Source organism: Typopeltis vanoorti, chromosome 14 (genome assembly GCF_054136105.1).
Source record: "Typopeltis vanoorti isolate ZY-2024b chromosome 14, IOZ_Tvanoo_1.0, whole genome shotgun sequence".
NCBI lineage: Eukaryota > Metazoa > Arthropoda > Arachnida > Uropygi > Thelyphonidae > Typopeltis > Typopeltis vanoorti.
The window spans coordinates 42,051,938-42,071,599 of record NC_143562.1 but is presented as its reverse complement, the minus strand read 5'-3'; the positions used below and the strand labels follow the sequence as shown (position 1 = coordinate 42,071,599).

The following is a 19,662-nucleotide window of genomic DNA, read 5'->3' as shown; positions in this document are numbered from 1 at the left end:
TATAACAGCTACCATTTTTGAATTGCTTGTGTTTTACACTGAAATGACTGATTTCAGTGTAACACACAAGCAGTGGCACTTAGTGTGTTAAAACAAGCACACACTGTCCACTCGGTTATGTGTAAAGCTTTCTGCAGTGCTCAAATGAAAGGAAAAAAACTAGAGGTAAATTATTAAAACTACTGTTCACTTTAGAAATAGATAGATGTAGTCCATATGAATGAGATAATACTGTCAACTGTTACTACAGCTAATATTTCAGAAAGTATTTGCTATTTTATAAGTAGGATATGTGTATAGTCAAAGTTAGGGTGTAACAGAGTGCAAGCCTTCTGAATCTTGGGAAGGCCAGTCTTATTGGATGACCATGAAAAGCTAGTTTTCTAATAAGTATGATGTCAGGAATTAATGTTATCAGAATTCAAATGAGCTTGCTTAGAAATATTTTATGGAATCTCTAGTAATTATTCTCTAAGTATCACAATCTCTAACTATAGAAAAATATTTTCTATATTTAGTAGCATTTATTACATTTGCCTTTGTAATAATGAGACTCTTGTTAGAGACCAATCTCTTGCAACTTAATCTGTGAAGTACTGGAAGGTGTTTTTCAAATACAAAGAACAACCCACTTGTCTCAGAATTCTGAAACAGGAGAGCAGTTCCATGATCATCCTAGTCTCCTTTTATAGATTAATCATGGAGATAGTACTGTATAAGCTATAAGCCCTTGTAATAATGAGATTCTTGTTAGACCAATCTCTGCATGGCTTGCGATCTTTGAAATATTGGAAGGCATCACCCATAATATGGTACAATATGACAGAATTTCATGCCAGTTGAAATATGACAATATTTCAGTATAATATACAGTACAATATGACAGAATTTCACTGTCCAGTTAAACAAGGCCCCCAATGTTTTTGTCAGGGAACCAGGAGAAACAACAAAAAGTCAGCATAGTTCAAGATTCGCATCATCAAAATAAGAAGAAAATGGAAAAGAAATGGAACTAGCAGAATTGGATAAGTACCAGGTCAACATAATAGATGTTATTGAAACAAAGAAGACAAAATTGAGAACTCAACGCTACGGACATAGAATACACCGAGGCATAGGACTGACCACCTTATCCTTTGAATGGTTTGAGGTCCGATTATTAATTAACCCTCATAAAAGAGTCGACACCGCAAGGTAAAAGAGGGTAAAAGGAAGATGAGATGAGAAGACAAAATAGGTGAGATCTTTCTAAGCAAAAATACAAAATGTTATATTCAGGCAATAATGATCATGGAAAAGAAGATATAGCTATAGTATTCAACACTAAACATGAGGATAATCTTGAATGGCAAGCAATATCGAATAGTCATGTGGGCAAATATCACAATGGGGAAATGGACAATGACTCATTTGTGCCTGTGGTCCTCGAGGAGGTTCAAATAAGAAAGAAATGGAACTTTGGGGCATTAGAAAAGGCAGCTGACAAAGCAAAAAAAAAAAAGAAGGAAAAGTTGGTCCTTCAAGGAAAAGAAGGAGTAGCCATAGTCTTCTTCTTTTCAGCCATTTTCTATCCACTGCTGGACAAAGGCCTCCTCCAGTTCTTTCCACCTTTCTCTGTTCTTGGCAATGGCTGACCAATTTTTCCCAACAAATTTTGACAGTTCATCACTCCACCTTCTTTTAGGACATCCTCGGCCTCGTTTCCCTTCTTTTGGAATCCAGTTCGTTACTATAGTGGTCTATTGGCATCTTCTCTTCTGGATAGATGTCCGGCCCATTTCCATTTTAGTCGCTTATGGTGAAGAATGATGTCAGTGATGTGAGTCTGGTTTCTTATCCACGTGTTTCGCTTCTTATCTTTTAATGTGATGCCTAGCATCAACCTCTCCATTTTCTCCGAGTTGCTGTTAGTTTATTTGCCAGTGCTTTTGTAAGCGACCAAGTTTCACAACCATATGTGATGACTGGAAGTATACGTTGGTTAAATGTCTTCCTTTTTAAACAGAGTGGGACATCATTGTTTTGAAAAATGCTTTTCAATTTTCTGAATGCACTCCAAGCAAGTTGAACTTTTTATTTCCTTTTGGAGTCCACAGTTTAGATCAATGAGATGACCTAAGTATGTATATGAAGAGACTCTTTCCAAGAAATTATTTTCTATTATTATGTTTTTTGGTGTTACAAAATGATTAAACATGATTTTAGTTTTTTTCTCTGTTTACAGACAGACAGACTTTTCTGCTTTCATGATATGGGTCTTCTATCATTCTATTAAGGTCTTCTGGAGTATTTGCAAAAATTATGATATCATCTGCATATCTTAGGTGTGTTAAGTTTCTGTTATTAATTTTTATACCAAGGTTTGTCCAGTTTATATTAATAAATATTTCTTGAAGGACTGCTGTAAAGATTTTGGGTGATAAAGAGTCTCCTTGTTGGACACCTTTTTTTCAATTGATATTTGATTGCTACTTGTGTGAAGTTGGATTGTTGCTGTTGCAGTGTGGTATATTGCCTGGAGGAGGCCCATACATTCTCCCAGAACTCCCTGATTCTGGAGTGCTTTGATTATTGCATTAGTGTTGATGGAATCGGATGCTTTTCCATAATCAATAAAGGCTAAACAGAGAGGCAATTCGTTTTCTATTATTTATTTTACTGCATGAATATGATCAATTGTGTTAAAGCCTTTACGGAATCCTGCTTGTTCTACTGGTTGATTTGAGTCTAGAAGAGGGTTTAACCTGTTTGTTATTACTTTTGTGAGAATTTTGTACAGATTGGAAAGAATACTAATTGGTCTATAGTTCTTTACTTCTTCTTTGTCCCCCTTTTTTTTTTTTAAATAACAGTATCAGAGTAGCATTTTTCCAGTTTTCTGGTATCTTCCCCTCTTCTAGGTATAGATTTAGTAAGTTTGTGACATGGTGAGTAATATTATTTCCTCCCTATTTAATTAATTCTGTGTGAATTAGCTCTACACCAGGACATTTTCCATTTTTCATTTGTTTTAATGCTTGTTTTGTTTCATCTGAAGTGAATGGGGGAATGAATTTTATATGCAATAGAGAAGAGTTATTTATATTTGATTTGTCTACTGAAGGATCACTATAGAGTTCTTTATAAAATTCTTCTAGCCTGCTTGGGATTTGTTCTTGGTTCCTTATTATAATTCCATTCTTGTCTTTTATTGCAGTTATTTGACTTTTGCCAAATGATTTCTTAGTATGTTTTCTTAGTATTTTCATATTTTTATTGTTTTCAATTGTTTCTTTTATTTTTTTTTTAGTGTTATAAGATCTTATTTCATTTCTTATCTTTTTCCTTATTGTTTGCATAGTTCTGTTTGCATATTTTATTTTAGAAATTAAGTTTTTGTCTTGTTTCATATTTCATCTCTTTTTTAGTAGGTGTAAGGTTTCCCTCTAAAAGTTTATGGTCTTTTTGTTGCTTTTGAATTCGTTGGCTGCTGAGATTATTACTTCCGTTAGGTTTCTATTTTATTTATGTCTTCTTCAAATATATTTATTAAGTCAAGTTTTTGATTGAGTTTTTCTTCGTAATCCTTCTTCATGTTTTCAATAGGTTTTAAGTCAAAACTTCTTGATTTTTTGTTGTTTAGCCATTTTATTCTTTCCAATTTGGGATTTATTTTCATTTTGGCTCTCACCAGTCCGTGGTCACTTTCTGTTTTTACTTGATTTAGTACTGATGTATCTTGGACTATTTCTTTATTGTTACACAGCATATAATCTATTTCATTTTTTATTTCTCCATTTGGAGTTCTTCGTGTCCATTTTCTTTTGAGGGCTTTCTTAAAAAATGTATTCATAATGTAAAGCTTGGTACTGACAGAGAATTCTGTAAGAGCCATTCCTGAATTGCTGCTTGTACCATATATGTATCGTCCTATAGTGTCTATTTGGTGAATGGGATCACCTACTTTGGCATTAAAATCGCCCATTACTATAGTAACGTTTAGATTGCTATTTCGTTTTTTGTCTAGAGTGTGCTACAGTGAGTCATAAAATGCTTCTATCTCTTCATCAGTGTGGGATGAGGTGGGAGCATATATTTGGATGATCCTGATTTTAAGTTTGAAGTTTATTTTAAGTGTAATTTCTATTATTCTTTCATCTGTATAATTAAATTCTTCTATAAGATGTGAAATTGTTTTCTTAATTAGAAATCCAACTCCGCATTGTCCTTTAGTTTTCCCATAATAGTATAAGTAGTCTCCATTTTTTAGTTTTATTAAATGTTCATCTTGCCTGCGAACTTCACTTAAACCTATGATGTCCCATTGTGACATCATAGGTTTAAGTGAAGGCGAATCCAAGCGTATACGCGTGGATTTGCCGATAGTTCGTCAGCATGAAACTCTTAGATAGTAGTTTTTCGATCTTAAGAGTTTCGCATACTGGCTGTAAAATAATAAGGGATTTTTATCCCCTTAATTTAATTAACTTCGCCAGTAAAAATAGCCATTTGGCTTTTCATCACAGTTATATGGTGTTAATGGGGCATTATATCAAGTAATACTTAAGTCTTTATTTAAGGTGTCAGTCAACAGTTAGAATTGAAGAAAGTACAGGAAGGTGGTTTAATGTTAAATCTAGTGTCAGACAAGGATGTACATTATTTATCACCTCTATTATTCATTATCCATATGGATCACATTATGAAGGAAAGTGGTATTAAACCTGATATCAAAATTGGAAGTGTTAATCTCAGCTCTGCTTTATGCAGGCGATTTTATATTTCTAAATAAATCCGCTACAAGTCTGCAAGATTCCCTGACTAAACTGGATAACTGTTGTAATAGATATGGTATGAAGGTCAGCATTAAAAAGACAAAGACAATGAAAATAGGCAGAAACACTGAAAATATCAACTGCATTGTGAATGGAGAACCGATAGAACAAGAAAAACATTTCTGCTTCTTAGACACGATTTTTAGCGAAGATGGTAAATTAATCATGGAAATAGACAACAGAATCAACAAAGCTGGTATGGTAGGACATCAACTCAATAAATTTATATGGAATAAGAGAGAAATTAGCCAAAACAGTCAATTAGCTATATATAAGACAGTGTTCAAACCAATTTTAACTTATGGATTTGAGAGCTGGGTTAGAAGTAAAACACTTGCGGACTAGAGACCGCAGATATGAGAGTCCTGAGAAAGATTAAGGGGGCATGAACAGATGGCATCAATGGCAATATCATGTTAAAAACGAGGATATTAGGTAAGAACTTGATATTGTCAGCATCCAGGAATGCATTGGCAGAGCTAATCTCAGGTGGTATGGTCTCTGAAGCAGAATGGGAGAAAAAAGATTAGCAAAACAAGTGTTTTCTGCTGAAAAAGACCTAGAGGAAGACTAAGATATAGGTGGATTGATGGAGTAGAAAGTGCCTTAGAAGACAGAATTATAAGACCTGATAATATTGGAGTCTTTACAGGTAACAGACTGATTTGGAGGAAAATTGTAGATAGGAAGTTAGTAATGGTATAAATTTTTCATGTAGTACTATGAAAAATTTCCTATATCGTATCCTATACATGCATTGAGGGTATATATATCAGGAATTTGATGATGGTGAAGTCTGTCCTAGATCTAAACAGCACAGCAGGAAATAATTACCAGACATATAGAAGAAATGTTTTGCGAAAATTTGGAGAAAAGAGCAAAGCAAATAATAATGGTAAGTACCTATTGGATTTCTGTTCAGGACATGGACTAGTTATCACTAATGTTGTTCCAACATAAAAAAGTGCAAATTCTGATGTAAGAAATAAATAAAAAGCTGCATTAACTATGTTATTGTTGATAATGATGTTTTTGCACTGGTTCAGGACAAAAGAGCAGGATTTGAAATTGGATATGATCACCATTTAATTTCAAGTAAGTTGAAAGAAAAGTGTAAGTTATAAAATTAATTAAAATTGAGCACCTTTCAGAAGTGAATGGCAGACTAATATATACAAATATTATTCAAGAAAAAAGAAGAGTTTAAAAACAAGTACCAAATCTTAGAGCAGGGTTTCCCAAACTGTGTTCCGGGGAAGGTGAATAAGTATTCCGTGAGAAGTTCTGGAATTTGTCATTTTAGTTTTCTAAGCATTTTTCATGATTAATATTCTGAGGAGAATAATATTTGTGAATATGTCAAGCTCAGATCAAGAACGCCTAATAACATCTGTGTAGCAAGTTAAACGTGGAAGTAATCGTTAATTTTCACACATCGAAACATTTCAACATTTGGGAAAAGGAATACGACTGTTTATGACCGGTCATAAAAACTGCCTGCAAGCGGATTATAATAATGGGCAGCATATCGTCTGTTCTCAAATCTGAAGGAAATGACATCTGTGTAGCAAATGCCATTGACCAAGCGGCATATTTCTAAACATGGAAATATTCATGGATTATCGTTAATTTTCACACATCGAAATCTTTCAACAATCAGGAAAGAGAATACCACTGTTTATGACCGGTTATAAAAATTACCTGCAAGCCAATTACAACAATGGGTGGCGTATCCTCTGTTCTCAAAATTGAAAGAAAGAACATCTGTGTTGCAAATGTGACCAATCAGCAAGGAAGTATAAAGAAAATTTTTCAACTAAAATTGAAGACCAAGGTGGTCTGTATCCGGTTCTCAAATCTAGTAATACTGAATACTTTCTTCGCAAGTTCGTATTGTAGGGTGAAAGTTTCGAAACCACAGTGCCGTGATTTTTTAAAAGTAACAGGCCTGCAGATTTAAATTTTAATATGAATAAAATAAGACAAGGGACTGTTTAATTTTGGTATTAAGAAATGTCTTATTGAAGGTATTTGTGATGCAACAGATAGTGAGTCATCCACCACCAGCCTACAAAGCGATCTCCAAGATGTACAAAAGGAGGGGAAAACTACTAGCAGACAGGAGAAAAAGTCTGCATTCACGTGCATGCAAGTCATGGGAAGACTTCAGCAAGAACATGAAAGTGGCAAAATATTCTGGAGAACAGTGAAAGCTTAGAAACATGAAAACTGAAGATAAAAATAATCTACATATCTGGAGTGATTACTTCGAAAGATTGCTAAATGAAACAAGCAATGACAGAATGGTGGTAGAACACTCAACAGGCATGCATACCAATACTTGAAGTAGAAAAAAGCCTTCAAAAATCTGAAATGTGGAAAGGCAGCAGGAATAGATGATATTTAGCTACAAATGCTCAACATACGGAAGTAAAGTTTTATGGTTGCTACACTGCATAATTCAGGAGACCTGGTCAGATGGTCAAGTATCCACCAATAAAAAGGTAAATAAAAACTGAATATGAGAATAACAGACTAATTTTCCTACTGATGTTCCTAGTAAGATTTATACAAGTATATTTGAGAAATACCTAAGAAAAATTGTGAAAAGGAAGCTTGAAGAAGAAGAATAAGCTGGATTGAGGCCAAACAGAGGTGAGATTAGATTTTCACTTTAAGTCAAGAAAAAATGAAAATATAACAAGGATCTTGGAAGTTTATTTTGCACTTGATTAAACTAAATTTATTATAGCCTAACCAGGTGCAAAATAAACTTCCAACATCTTTCTCTAAATCCAGAGTAATTTAATAATAAGGTGGTACACCGGTTGGCAACTCATATAGGTAAATATGACCTCTCTATTGCTTCTGCCTTAGTGTCACCACCTCTGGGTCTGCCTCCCACTGACGAGACCTCAATAAAGGTCCAAACCGGTCTGGGTAGTGGCCCTTCCCTCAATGCACAGCATTATACATGTCTGCAAGGACATGTGCTTTGCATGGTGGGAGATACTGAGACAAGGAGTGGTGAGAGCTTGGTCCACCTTTCCTCCAAGTTGCCAGCAGTTGCACCACCTTGCTACAGCCCTGAAGATATTTTCAGGTGCAAACTTTGTTTGCTCACACTTGGATAAAGGATTAAATTAAATTTATTATAACAAGGATCTGTAAGTTTCACAGATCTGAAAAAGGCATATAACAAGGTGCCAAGGTAAAACTGTTTAAAAAGCTATAGTTATATGATGTAAATAGGACATTATATCAAGCAATATGTAGTCTATATTTGATTTGTATATTAGTAGTTAGAATAGAAGGAGATACAGAAAAACAGTTTGATGTGAAATCAGGTGTAAGACAAGGGTGCACATTATCTCCACTGTCATTATCATTATCTATATGGATTACATTTTGAAGGAGTGACATTAACCCTGATATCCAAATCAAAGATGTTAATTTGATGCAGATAATGTTCTACTTCTAAATAAATCCAATACAAGTCTGCAGGATTCCCTAACTAAATTGAATAAGTGCTATAAGAAAGTTGGTATGAAAATCTGTTATAAAAAGACAAAGAAAACAGACAGAAACATCAACTGCATCCTGAATGGATAAAGAACCTACAAAACAAGTAAAACAATTAAACTCTTTCGGCACAATTTTAACGAAGATGGCAAATTATGGAAATAGACAATAGGGAATATGCAAAGCTGGAATTATGGGAGCAGCCAAATAAATTTGTAGAGAATAAGAGAGAAATTAGTCAAAGAAATAAATTTGTAGTATAGAATTTATTCAAAACAATTTTAACTAATGGATCTGAGAGCTGGATTAGAAATAAAACATTTGATCAAAGACTGAAAACCACAGATATGGGAAGGCTGAAAAAGATGAGGAGGGGGGAGATGAACAGATGTTCATATTCAAGTATCTATGAATGAATCAGATGTGTGTTTCCAACAGATCAAAGTTTCCTAATTTTTTTCATTTTGTTACATCTGTTTCAATGTTGACTGTGCTGTGTGAGATCCAACTTATGACTTCTAGTAACAGATATAGTACTGGTATTTACTAAGTCTTTTCTGACAGGCTTGTTAATACAAATACAAAAGACCCAATGAAACTTGGTAAATACCAGGTAGAGACACGGGAGAGAGTTTACCTTTGGTAATAGACAAGAAATTGGACATCTGTTGATTGGAAAAAAATGTAGGTGTAAATTAACGATTCTTTAGGATTCTAGTAGCAGGTTCAGAGATTCAAGAAACAATAGTGAGTAGGAACTCTACATTAAATATGAATATATGAATCTACAAGGGAAAGAATGATGCCTCCTCTTTATTTTTTTTTCCCAGTTCAAGTACAGTAGAAAGTTTTTACACATCAACAAGTGGAAAGCAATAGTTTCTAGTTCCACTCATCACAGTGAGTGGAACTACAATGAATCACATGAGCAGAGCACAAAAGTATTTCAAAATGATGGGTTCTTATAGATGCATGTACTGTATGGAGAGGATACTGGTGATGAAATTAGATGCTAGGCAAGACATTATAAGAGTGGTGAAACTAAGATCAGACACAATCTCACACCAGTTTGGCCCAAGTGAGACAACTGTAATATTTGGTGGACTGGCCCTGGGGAAGTGAGATCTAATCTCATCCGATGCATGAACATTTGCAAATGTCAAGGTGTTAATGACTTTGTAGTATTTCTGAACCTATGGTTCATGTAGCTCCTTTTTTTGGCTTAAGTATAAAATGGTAAGCAAAGCTTTTAACTATCTGAGTGCAAGATTATTTTCATCATTTTACTTAATGGAGGCCTGAAGTGGTTTCAAAATTTTGTGCAACTGGTCTCTAGAGTAGTTTCTAACCAATCCTTATCCACCCATGGTACTGAAGTACTATAAGGCTTAACACCTCTCATGAATGGGATTCACATAAAAACATTAAACATTTTATGAACTCAGACATAGAGTTTTGTTTTATCTCATTTTAACTACAAATGGTCCAACTATAACTAAAATAGAAACTGAATAGAAAAGAACAGTCCCATATAGAGATACTATATATATCAAACTTCGATAAATTCCATTCAGCCATGGAATTCTTAATATCAGTTTACATCATATTACCAGTCTGAATCATTACAATAAATATTACATGACTGAAACCAAAACATGGTGAGGAAAGGGATAATTCTATAACTATCTCATATGCCTGAAAACATGATAAAAAAAAGCCTGAAAACACTATCTGATATCCTATCCTTTAGACAACAAACAATTAGCATCACTTATCTGCTCTCCTAATAATCAGCTATAATCCTTGAATCTTCTTGGACACTTCACTCTAAATGCAACTGTACCTTTCCTAATTATGGCTAAATTGGCTAGATAGCTACATAAGATTTCTACATTCTAACCACTGTGGTCACTGAAATCTTGATCATGTTATAGATACCAATCAGAGATTATATTGGGGAAAAGCTCTTGCTTCACAGAAGTAAATATAAGTTTTACTTTAAAACTATAAGCTTTCTTCTTTTCACTTACTCAGATAGTGAGTATGTACATTTATTTTTACTTTGCCAATTATGGACAGATAGCCACATTAGAATCTCTGCATTCCAACCACTATGGTCATTCAAATCTTGTTGACCATGTCATGGATACAAACCACACATTATGTTGGGGAAAAAAGTCATCTTACCTCACACAATATAAGTATCAAAGATCTCTTCAAATCTTCTGCCTTAAATCTTCAGTACAGCAGGCAATTATGTCCACTAGGTCATTTTAGAACTATACACTTTCTTCTTTTTTTGCTTCACTTACTCAGTGCCTATGTGAATTTATCTTTACTTGAATACTGTTCCCTTCAGATTTTACTGAAAATATCAATGAGTATTAAAAATAAGAACGGCTCTGTTTTTATATACTACAAAATATACTCTTCTTAACAAATATCTTTTTGTCTACATAAACAAGATAAAGCTTCCAACACAATGGCCTTGAATATTCCTGATAGTCCAGAAGATCTCCAATCCTATTTTCAGAAACACAAATATTTTTCTTCTCATTTTTTTGCTATCCTAGGACAGGGTTGAGCATCTCATGGATCATAATTCAGCATCTTCTCCTGACATGTGCAAGACCTCTCATCCTCTGGCTTACCAAGTTTGTGAAGTGTCTGTAACCATGTTATTCACAGTCTTTCTTTGGGACATAATCTTTCATCTATCTATTAATACAGCACCTGATACATTAGTCTCAGTGGATGCATTCTAACTATGTAACCAAACCAATCCAACGGTTGTCATTTGATATTATCCATAGTTTCTGCATATGTCTCTACCAAGTTCATACCAAATATGGTCATTTGTTTTTAATTCTATCCAATACACGTTTTTTTAATTTTCTGGAGACATTTTTTAAAGGACAGCAATTTTCTCATCAGTTTCTTTATATTACATTTAAACAGTTATAGATGATCCTATGTCCAAAAGTTTGTATTACTAATCTCCTGACAAACTTCCTTTAAATTAATCTTATATTTTTATTATTATTATTACGGGCGACTCCAAGGAGTTCTTAGACTCATCGAGGGAGGCCCTAAACATCATATCCATTCACAACTATTTGACATTCACACAGTATCTATCATACTTTGCCTTGAACTCATTCACTGTCATAGCACCCACAACAGACTCTGGCAGCTTATTCCACTCATTCACCACTCTAAAAGTAAAAAACCTAGCTCTAACACCCTTACTAACCACACTCTTGCCAAGCTTCAATGGATGTCCCATAGTCCTCCCACCATTCTTGTTGAGAGGCTTATACGCTGGTTAAACATGATAACTAATATTTAAGGAATTGACAGTGTATACTAGAAATATAGATTAAATAAACTTTAATATATACTTTCCGATATTTCGGCGAACGTCACGTTGCCATCTTCTTGGGAACTTACTACAAAGACACATGCACACAAGTACTAATAACAGCAAATGAGACTGAAGCTATGTCTTCAGTCTCATTTGCTCATAGCTTCAGTCTCATTTGCTGTTATTAATCACTTTGAAGTGATTCATTAAAGTTATCTTTAATTAAATATTTCATATGCGTTGTTAATTCCGTAAATTAATTACCAGTTATGTCTAACCAATGTATAAGTCTTACTACTAGAACCCTCATCATTAATAATTCTGCCAATGATGAAATCTGTTCAATACCTTAATATCTTTCTGAAAGCCTTATATATGTAGTCTTGAGTCATTTTACATCTAACCCAGCTCTCAGATCTGTTAGTTAAAACTGGTTTGAATAATGTTTTCTATCTTGGTAGTTTACTGTTTTTGATAAATTCTTCGCTAAAAATTATACCTAAATAGCTGGAATGTTTTGCTTGTTGTATAGGTTCTCATTGAGAATACAGTTGAAGTTTCCATATTTCTGCCTATTTTGAAAGATTTAGTCTTTCTATTAGCCAAATTTTTATCAGCCATTATTATTCTTCTTCTTCTGCAGCTTCTCCCACTTAAGTGGGGTCACTGTTTATTATGAGTCTCCTCCACACCTTCCTGTCTTGGGCTGTCACCACATCCAAGTTCTTCATCTTCAAGTCCTCTTCTACCAGCTCCCTCCATCTCTTCTTTGGTCGCCCATGCTTCCGCCTTCCTTGCACATCCATCTGCATGACCCTTCTTCCCACATATTCGTCCTCCCTCCTCATCACATGACCAAACCATCTCAACCTTGCCTCCTGTATTTTCGCTCCTAAGTTCGTAACTTTCACTGTTCCCCTGACATAGTCATTTCTCAGATGATCCTTTCTGGTCACACTGCACATCCACCTAAGCATTCTCATCTCTGCTACTTCCATCCTGCTAATGTTATTTTTCCTCAGGGCCACAGTTTCTATAGCATATGTCATAGCTGGCCTCACTACTGTCCTATAAATTTTGCCTTTCAGATTGATTGGCACCCTCTTATCACATAACACTCCAGCCATCTCCCTCCAGTTCCTCCAACCTGCTTGTATCCTGCATCCCACTTCCTTCTCACCTCCTCCATCTTCTTCCACTGTCGAACCTAAGTATCTAAAGTCTCTCACCTTCCTGATGACATTTCCTTCCAGCTCCAGGTCTGTCTCCTGGCCACCGCCCACTGCGCAACACATATACTCTGTCTTACTTCTGCTTAGTCTCATACCTCTCTCTTCCAGTACTTTTCTCCATCTTTCCAGTTTAGTTTCCGCTTCTTCTCTTGAATCTACACACAGCAAGATGTCATCTGCATACAGCATTGTCCAAGGTGCATCTTCTCTCACCTCCTCTGTTACCACCTCCATCACAATATTAAACAGAAACAGACTTAATGCTGACCCTTGATGCAAGCCAACTGTTACTTGAAAATTGTTACTTTATCAGCCATTATTCAATTTACTTAATGTATCCTAGACTAACACATGATTTGTTTTGAAATACATCAGCTGCAAAAGTACAGGGCTAAGTTTTGATATCTCCATTCTGATGTCAGGTTTAATGCTACTTTTTTTTCATAACGTGATTCAAATGATGAATAACAGTGGAGATAATGCACACCCTTGATTTAACAAACTATCTTCCTGTATCTCCAGTTCTAACCAGATTCACAATTAAATATAAGATATATATAAATTGGTATAACATTCCATTTATCCATATACCCCACACACATTGTCATATGCTTTTTTCCATACATACAAAACAGTACAGAATCCTTTTTATATTTCCATAATTTCTTAACTATTTGTTGTAAAGTGATTCTGAGAACTGCTATTTAGTCTCAATCCAGTTTGTTTTACTCCAAGTTTCTCTTCCACAATTTTCCTTAGCCCCTTCTAAAGTATGATTGCATAAATCTTACCTGGAACACTTAATAGAGAAAAAAAATTCTCTGTAATTCTCAAACTATTTTATTTCCTTTTATGGGAGCTTTACTCCAATCATCCAGAATTCAGTTTTACAATGTAGCCACTGTAAAACTTCTATATGTCTATAATGAAGCATTTCTGGTTGAATATCATCTATTCCAATTGCCTTTACACATTTCAAGCTTTTGATAGCTTTTTTTCTACCTCAAGTACTGATATGCATTTCTAACTGCATTCCACTTGAATATTTTCTATCATTGTTCTCTCACTGCATGTTTAACAGTCTTTCAAAGTAATTACTCCAGATATCTAGAATATATATATATATATATATATATATATATATATATATATTTTTTTTTTTTTCTTTTCATGTCACTCATATTATCTGATTCATTTTATTGTGCTCTTTCAACCAATTTATACATTTTTAGCTATCTCGAATTTTTCTCTATATTTCTTAGGGCATCTGCTGATTTATTTGTTAAGAATTTTCGATATGTTTCTTCTTTTCTAGGACACTACCGCTTTAGCTTCTTGTGCCCACCATGGAGCTCTGATTTCTCTATCCTTGCAGACAAACTTCACTTTGTGCTTCTCAAGCTAAATCAGTTTTCTTCAGAGTTTGCCAATCGAACTCCAAGATTAGATTCTTCGTTTTGAAACTGCTTAAACTTTAATTATTTTTTAAAATTTCTTACATTTTTTTTTTTTCAATATGGTATTCAGTTTAGGGATGACCACTTCTAATTTCAAATCCCCTATACTCTTGTACCTGAAGCAATGAGCAGTTATCAGTATCAATGATAGATAATATAGTCAATAAGATTTTTTTTTTTTTTGTAGCTTTTCTCCATGTGATTTTGCATTCATCTTTATGCTGAAACATAGCATTCTGAAACAGAAATACAATAGGCATATTATTATAAGCTCAGCCCTTTTCTCTGAATTTTCCCAAAACATTTCTATTTCTAGGATTCATTTCCTACTCTGCTGTTTGGATTTCCAACAAGGACCCAATTTTCTGTTTTCTTTATGCAGATGAACTCAAAATATGCCTCCACTTCTTCATAAGGAGAAACTTCTGTGGATACATAGGTACAAATAGGTTTCATTATTCAATTCCCTATTTTTGGAATTTGCTCACATAAATCTATGGAAATTGCTTATCAATCAAGAATTTTGTCTGTGTTAAGTGCTAAATGCTACTACTACTACTACTCCTTTTCCCTGATCACTACTGTCCAAATATAGCATCCTGTACTTATTTCTTATTCTCCTGTTCTTGTTTGTCTCAGTAACACTAATTATGTCCACATGATATTTCTCTAGTTTCTTCTGCCAGTTCTACCTATTTTCTACTGATACTTCAAATACTAATAGTGGCTAACTTGAATTCTGTTGATGTTGAGTTTGTTCCAGTAGCAAACTTTTCAGTGTTTGTAATGATTCCTTAATTAAAACCATGGGGGGGAAGAAGTTGTTTAACCAGTTGATGCCCTGGCTAGCATGAAATTTTATCCTACTGTACCATCATGATTAAAGTCAATATAGAATACAATTTGGTCAGCTAAGTCCTAAATTACCAGCCCATCCTTATTTGTTCAGTATACAGTGGACAACTACTAATGGGGGCACATCGTGTGACAGTAAAGACTAAACATTAGATTAGATTAGACACCTTAGTTAGTTTTCCACATTCCATAAAGATTATGCAGATGTCTCCTCTCAGCTATCTAGCTTTGACCCTACCTTTGAAACTGCCTGAATTTTATTTTCAGAATACTGAAATTATATTGAATTTTCTTTCAGTATCTTTTCTAACTGTCCATGTCTCAGATCCATTAAGGATAGCAGTAATAATGATTAAATCATAAAGCTTTGGTTCCAAGAGGCCTGATCATTTACTACTTTTCCACTTTTTTTTTAAATTCAGTCATCACTGTCCATCTTATGTGTTTAATTGTTGTACCCATTTAAACCAGATGCAATCAACAAATCTAAAAAAATGAATAGTTAAAATTATCTACTGGTTCTATTTACTGAACCACTTAAAATTATTGCTTTTTCTGTCCATCTTTCTATCTTTAATGTTTTTGTTATTGATATCAATATTTTTTTTTTACAGGTTTTTGATTCTAATTTTGCTATACGATACTGTTCATTAGTTTCATATTCGTTATGACATCATCTGCTTATTTGATGTGTGTATGATGTCTGTCCCTTATAATTATTCCTTTATTTTCCTCGACTGCATTAAAAATAAGTGTTAAAGATGTATGAGTAGGCAGCCTTTCACCACCCTCTCCTCAAAATGAATTGTTACATACTGATGTTATCATACTACACCACTGCTTTTCCGTTCTGATAACCAACTGGTAGTATTTAAAGTATTTCATAATCTTGCCTTTATTCTACAAGATTTGGAGTAATTTTTCTGGTTAACAAATTCAGTCAAATGTTTGTTTGAAATAAGTAAAGTGAGAAAGATCACATTCCTAGGTTATATCTACAATTCTGTGCAAGGCGAAGACCTGGTTAACAGATTTCATCCCCACCTGCCAATCTAAATCCAACTTATTCTTCTTCTATGGATTGTTCATATATTCTAGTCAATAAATTCTACAGCAATAACTATTTTATAAATTACATAGTAGTGTTACTGGTCAATAATTTTTCCATTCCAGTCTGCAACCTTTCTTATCAAAACTAGGATAACTTTTCCAGTAAGCCAATCATATGCGATCATGCCAGAATAAAGAATCTTGTTTAATAATGGTGTTAATCATCTCAAGAGGTTTGATCCTCAATATAAATAGCTCTGATGAGAACGTTAATTCTTGGTGTTTTATTAAGCTCCATTTGGTTAAATGCTTCATTTATTTTTTCTTCTCAGAAGTTTATATTTTGGGGATTGCAAAATGACTGATTTCTCTCCTAAAATATTTCTTACTTCATGGGAGGGGAAAAAAAAAAGCTATAAATAGAAAAAAAATTAATAGTTTTCAGAACTTATCAAGCCAGGTTTATACTGATATAGTTGCTTACATACAATTAATAAGGAAATACAAAAAAGAAAAAACTTTTCATTCATTCTGATAACGATTCCTCTTCAACCTTCCTTCAAATACAAAAAAGTTTTTACTTACTTTGCCATATAGCTTGACATTCTGTTCACATTTCTTGCAGATTGTAACAGTGCTCCCTTTAACATTACTATAGAGAAAACCAAAATAAGCAAAAAAAAAAAAAAAAGAAAAAAGAAAACTACAAGTCAAATGAAAACAATTTAAACTAAGTATATTTCTCTGAAGGAAAAAATCATTAGGTATGTTCATAATTATTATTCCTATGTTATAGCTATACACACGTATATACCGTAGTTCCCCCCCCCCATTTGCAGATTTGTTAACTGCAAACCCCTTTCCGAAATATTACATGGAAAATTCTAGAAATAAACAGTTTATAATTACATCGGCAAAGTGGATATTAGATCCAAAATTAGTTCAAAGCTGAATGTTCGTAGAAACTATGAAAGTTTTGTAACCTGACCTGAGAGCTTACAAGAATACAACCCTCAGCATCCCCAAATTGCCTTAGCTACTTAAGTCAAGTAAAGCATGCTAAGGCAACTCGGGGATGCCAAGGATTGTATTCTCGTAAGTTCTCAGCTCAAGTTACAAACTTTCTTAGTTTCTACAAGCATTCGGCTTTGAAATAATGTTGGATCTAATATCCACTTTGCTTATGTAATTTTACATCACCGAAATGAAGCTGCATGGCTCTTTCTTTTAGTAATAAACAATTCATAAGTCTTAAATTGTGCACCTTTCTGGAGATAGTTCTCAGTTATCAGATCAACTGTTGCAGTATCACAGTGCTTATGTTCAAGTAACCCTTATTTAATAATGGCCCCAAAGTGCAAGAGTAGTGATGCTGGTAATTTGGATATGCCAAAGAGAAGCCATCAAGTGCTTCCTTTTAAGTGAAAAAGGTGAAAGTTCTTGACTTCATAAAATAACAAATAATACTAATAAAAAAAAAGGTATGCTGAATGGTAAGTATATCTGCTCTCCAGCCAAAAGGCTGAGGGTTTGAATCCTGCCATGAGCATGGATCTTTGTGATTGTCTGTGGAATACTAGCAGTGATGGGCAGTAGATGGCATTGGTGTAGTTTTGGTTAGTTGTAGATGGTGGAGACGGAGAGTTATAGAGTAGGTGCCCCTCCCTCGATGAGTCTTTGGACTACTGGAGGTGTCACGTAATAGTAATAACAGTAATAATTTTTCTATTTTATTATTAGTTATTGTTGTTAATCTCTTACTGTGCCTAATTTATAAATTAAACTTAATCATAGGTATGTATATAAAAAAAAAAAAAAAAAATGGATTTGGAGGAAAATTGTAGTTACATGTAAATTTTTCATGTAGTACTATCATATCCTATACACTCCTGGAGGGTACATGGCAGGAATTTGATGATGATGTATATACAAGAAAAACATAGTATATATATATATAGGGTTCGGTACTATCCATGGTTTCAGGTATCTGCAGGGTGCCTTGGAACGTATCCCCTATGGATAATGTGGGGGGGGGGGCGACTATTGTATACTGTATTTATTCAATTTTAAGATAAGGAAATTACTGTAGACATTTAGTCAATAAAAGTAAATCAATCGAAACTTAATTTGAACCATGTGGACACCTCCTTGTATGCATCCTAAATACCTCGAGGGATTTAGGTCATATAAGAATCTGATGCTCAAGGGATGAAGAGATTACAACAGAAATGAACATTTTAAAATAGCATTCTTATATAGGGTTGCCGATATCAACAAATCAAATCTAGAGACATGTTCTGGAAAAAATGTGTAGACAACTGTTTTACCTAATTAAGCTATTAAAATTACCAATAATACACCAAATTTTTTAAACAGATATCCTAAATATCAAATTTTAGTAAATTCAACAAGTCACGGAAAAATTAGTCATTTTAATAAAAATAACTAACACTGGGTTTATAGGTTGTAATAATTATTTAATAAACCTACTAGTTACCTAGCTTAAGTGGCAAAACTAGTAGATTTATTAAATAATTAGTACAACCTATAAACCGAGTACTGTTTTTTTTTTATTACATTAGTTTTTTGGTCAAAAAATCAACATATTCATTACAGTCATTTTAATTAATTTTGCATATAAAAATGGTTCAATTATAGTACGAAAAATTATTTCAAATCATTTTGCCATTAAAACTGAAATTATAATTTCAGCTTTTCAGTAGAGATAAGAATGTCATCATTCCTCTTTATAAAGCCTTAATACGACCACATCTGGATTACTGTACTCAGGTCTGGTGACCTGGGTTTCTTGGGGATAAGGAAGTAGTGGAAAAAATCCAGAGGTGAAAGGCCTATGGAATGCTCCCTATGAGGATAGATTGAGGGTTTGTGGATTGCAAAAGTTGGGTGATAGAAAGGGATATGATAGAAGCATTTTAGTTACTTAAAAGGATTTTATGGAACTGATGAGGGGAAATGTTTCAGTACAGGGCGAGATTTTTTGCTTGGAGAGTTGTGAATAAATGTAATGGGTTGATATTCAGTTGTGAGTGCATTGTCTGTTAATAGTTTTGATGAGAGGAATGACAGGATATTGTGTTGACAGTTTGGATCTTCCATGAAGGTGCCCATGCAATAATAATAATGATGGGGAATAAAACTATTCAAAATACTACTGGAAATCACCACCTTTGAGCATATGTTAGATAAACATACTTATCAGGTCTTTTTGTTTATTTAAAATAAAGTTCTAACTGTTCAGAGTTCAAATTTCAACTATTTTCAAATAGCGTAATATTTTATTGATTTCAAATAAAAATCCTCAATTTCCTTCAGCTCATTCTGATGCAACAACTATTTGGTTGCGT

The 19,662-nt window shown here is 33.8% G+C and overlaps 1 protein-coding gene across 1 annotated transcript in view; it reads right to left on the bottom strand.

Annotated features, from left to right (window-relative positions):
• The window catches only part of LOC150099403 (protein FAM76A-like), a 78,742-nt gene that overhangs the window by 43,071 nt on the left and 16,009 nt on the right, over positions 1 to 19,662 (bottom strand). Inside the window, exon 3 of the mRNA XM_090403924.1 lies at positions 16,880 to 16,946. Coding sequence (XP_090260050.1) covers positions 16,880 to 16,946 — 67 coding nt within the window. The remainder of the gene's footprint in view (positions 1 to 16,879; positions 16,947 to 19,662) is intronic.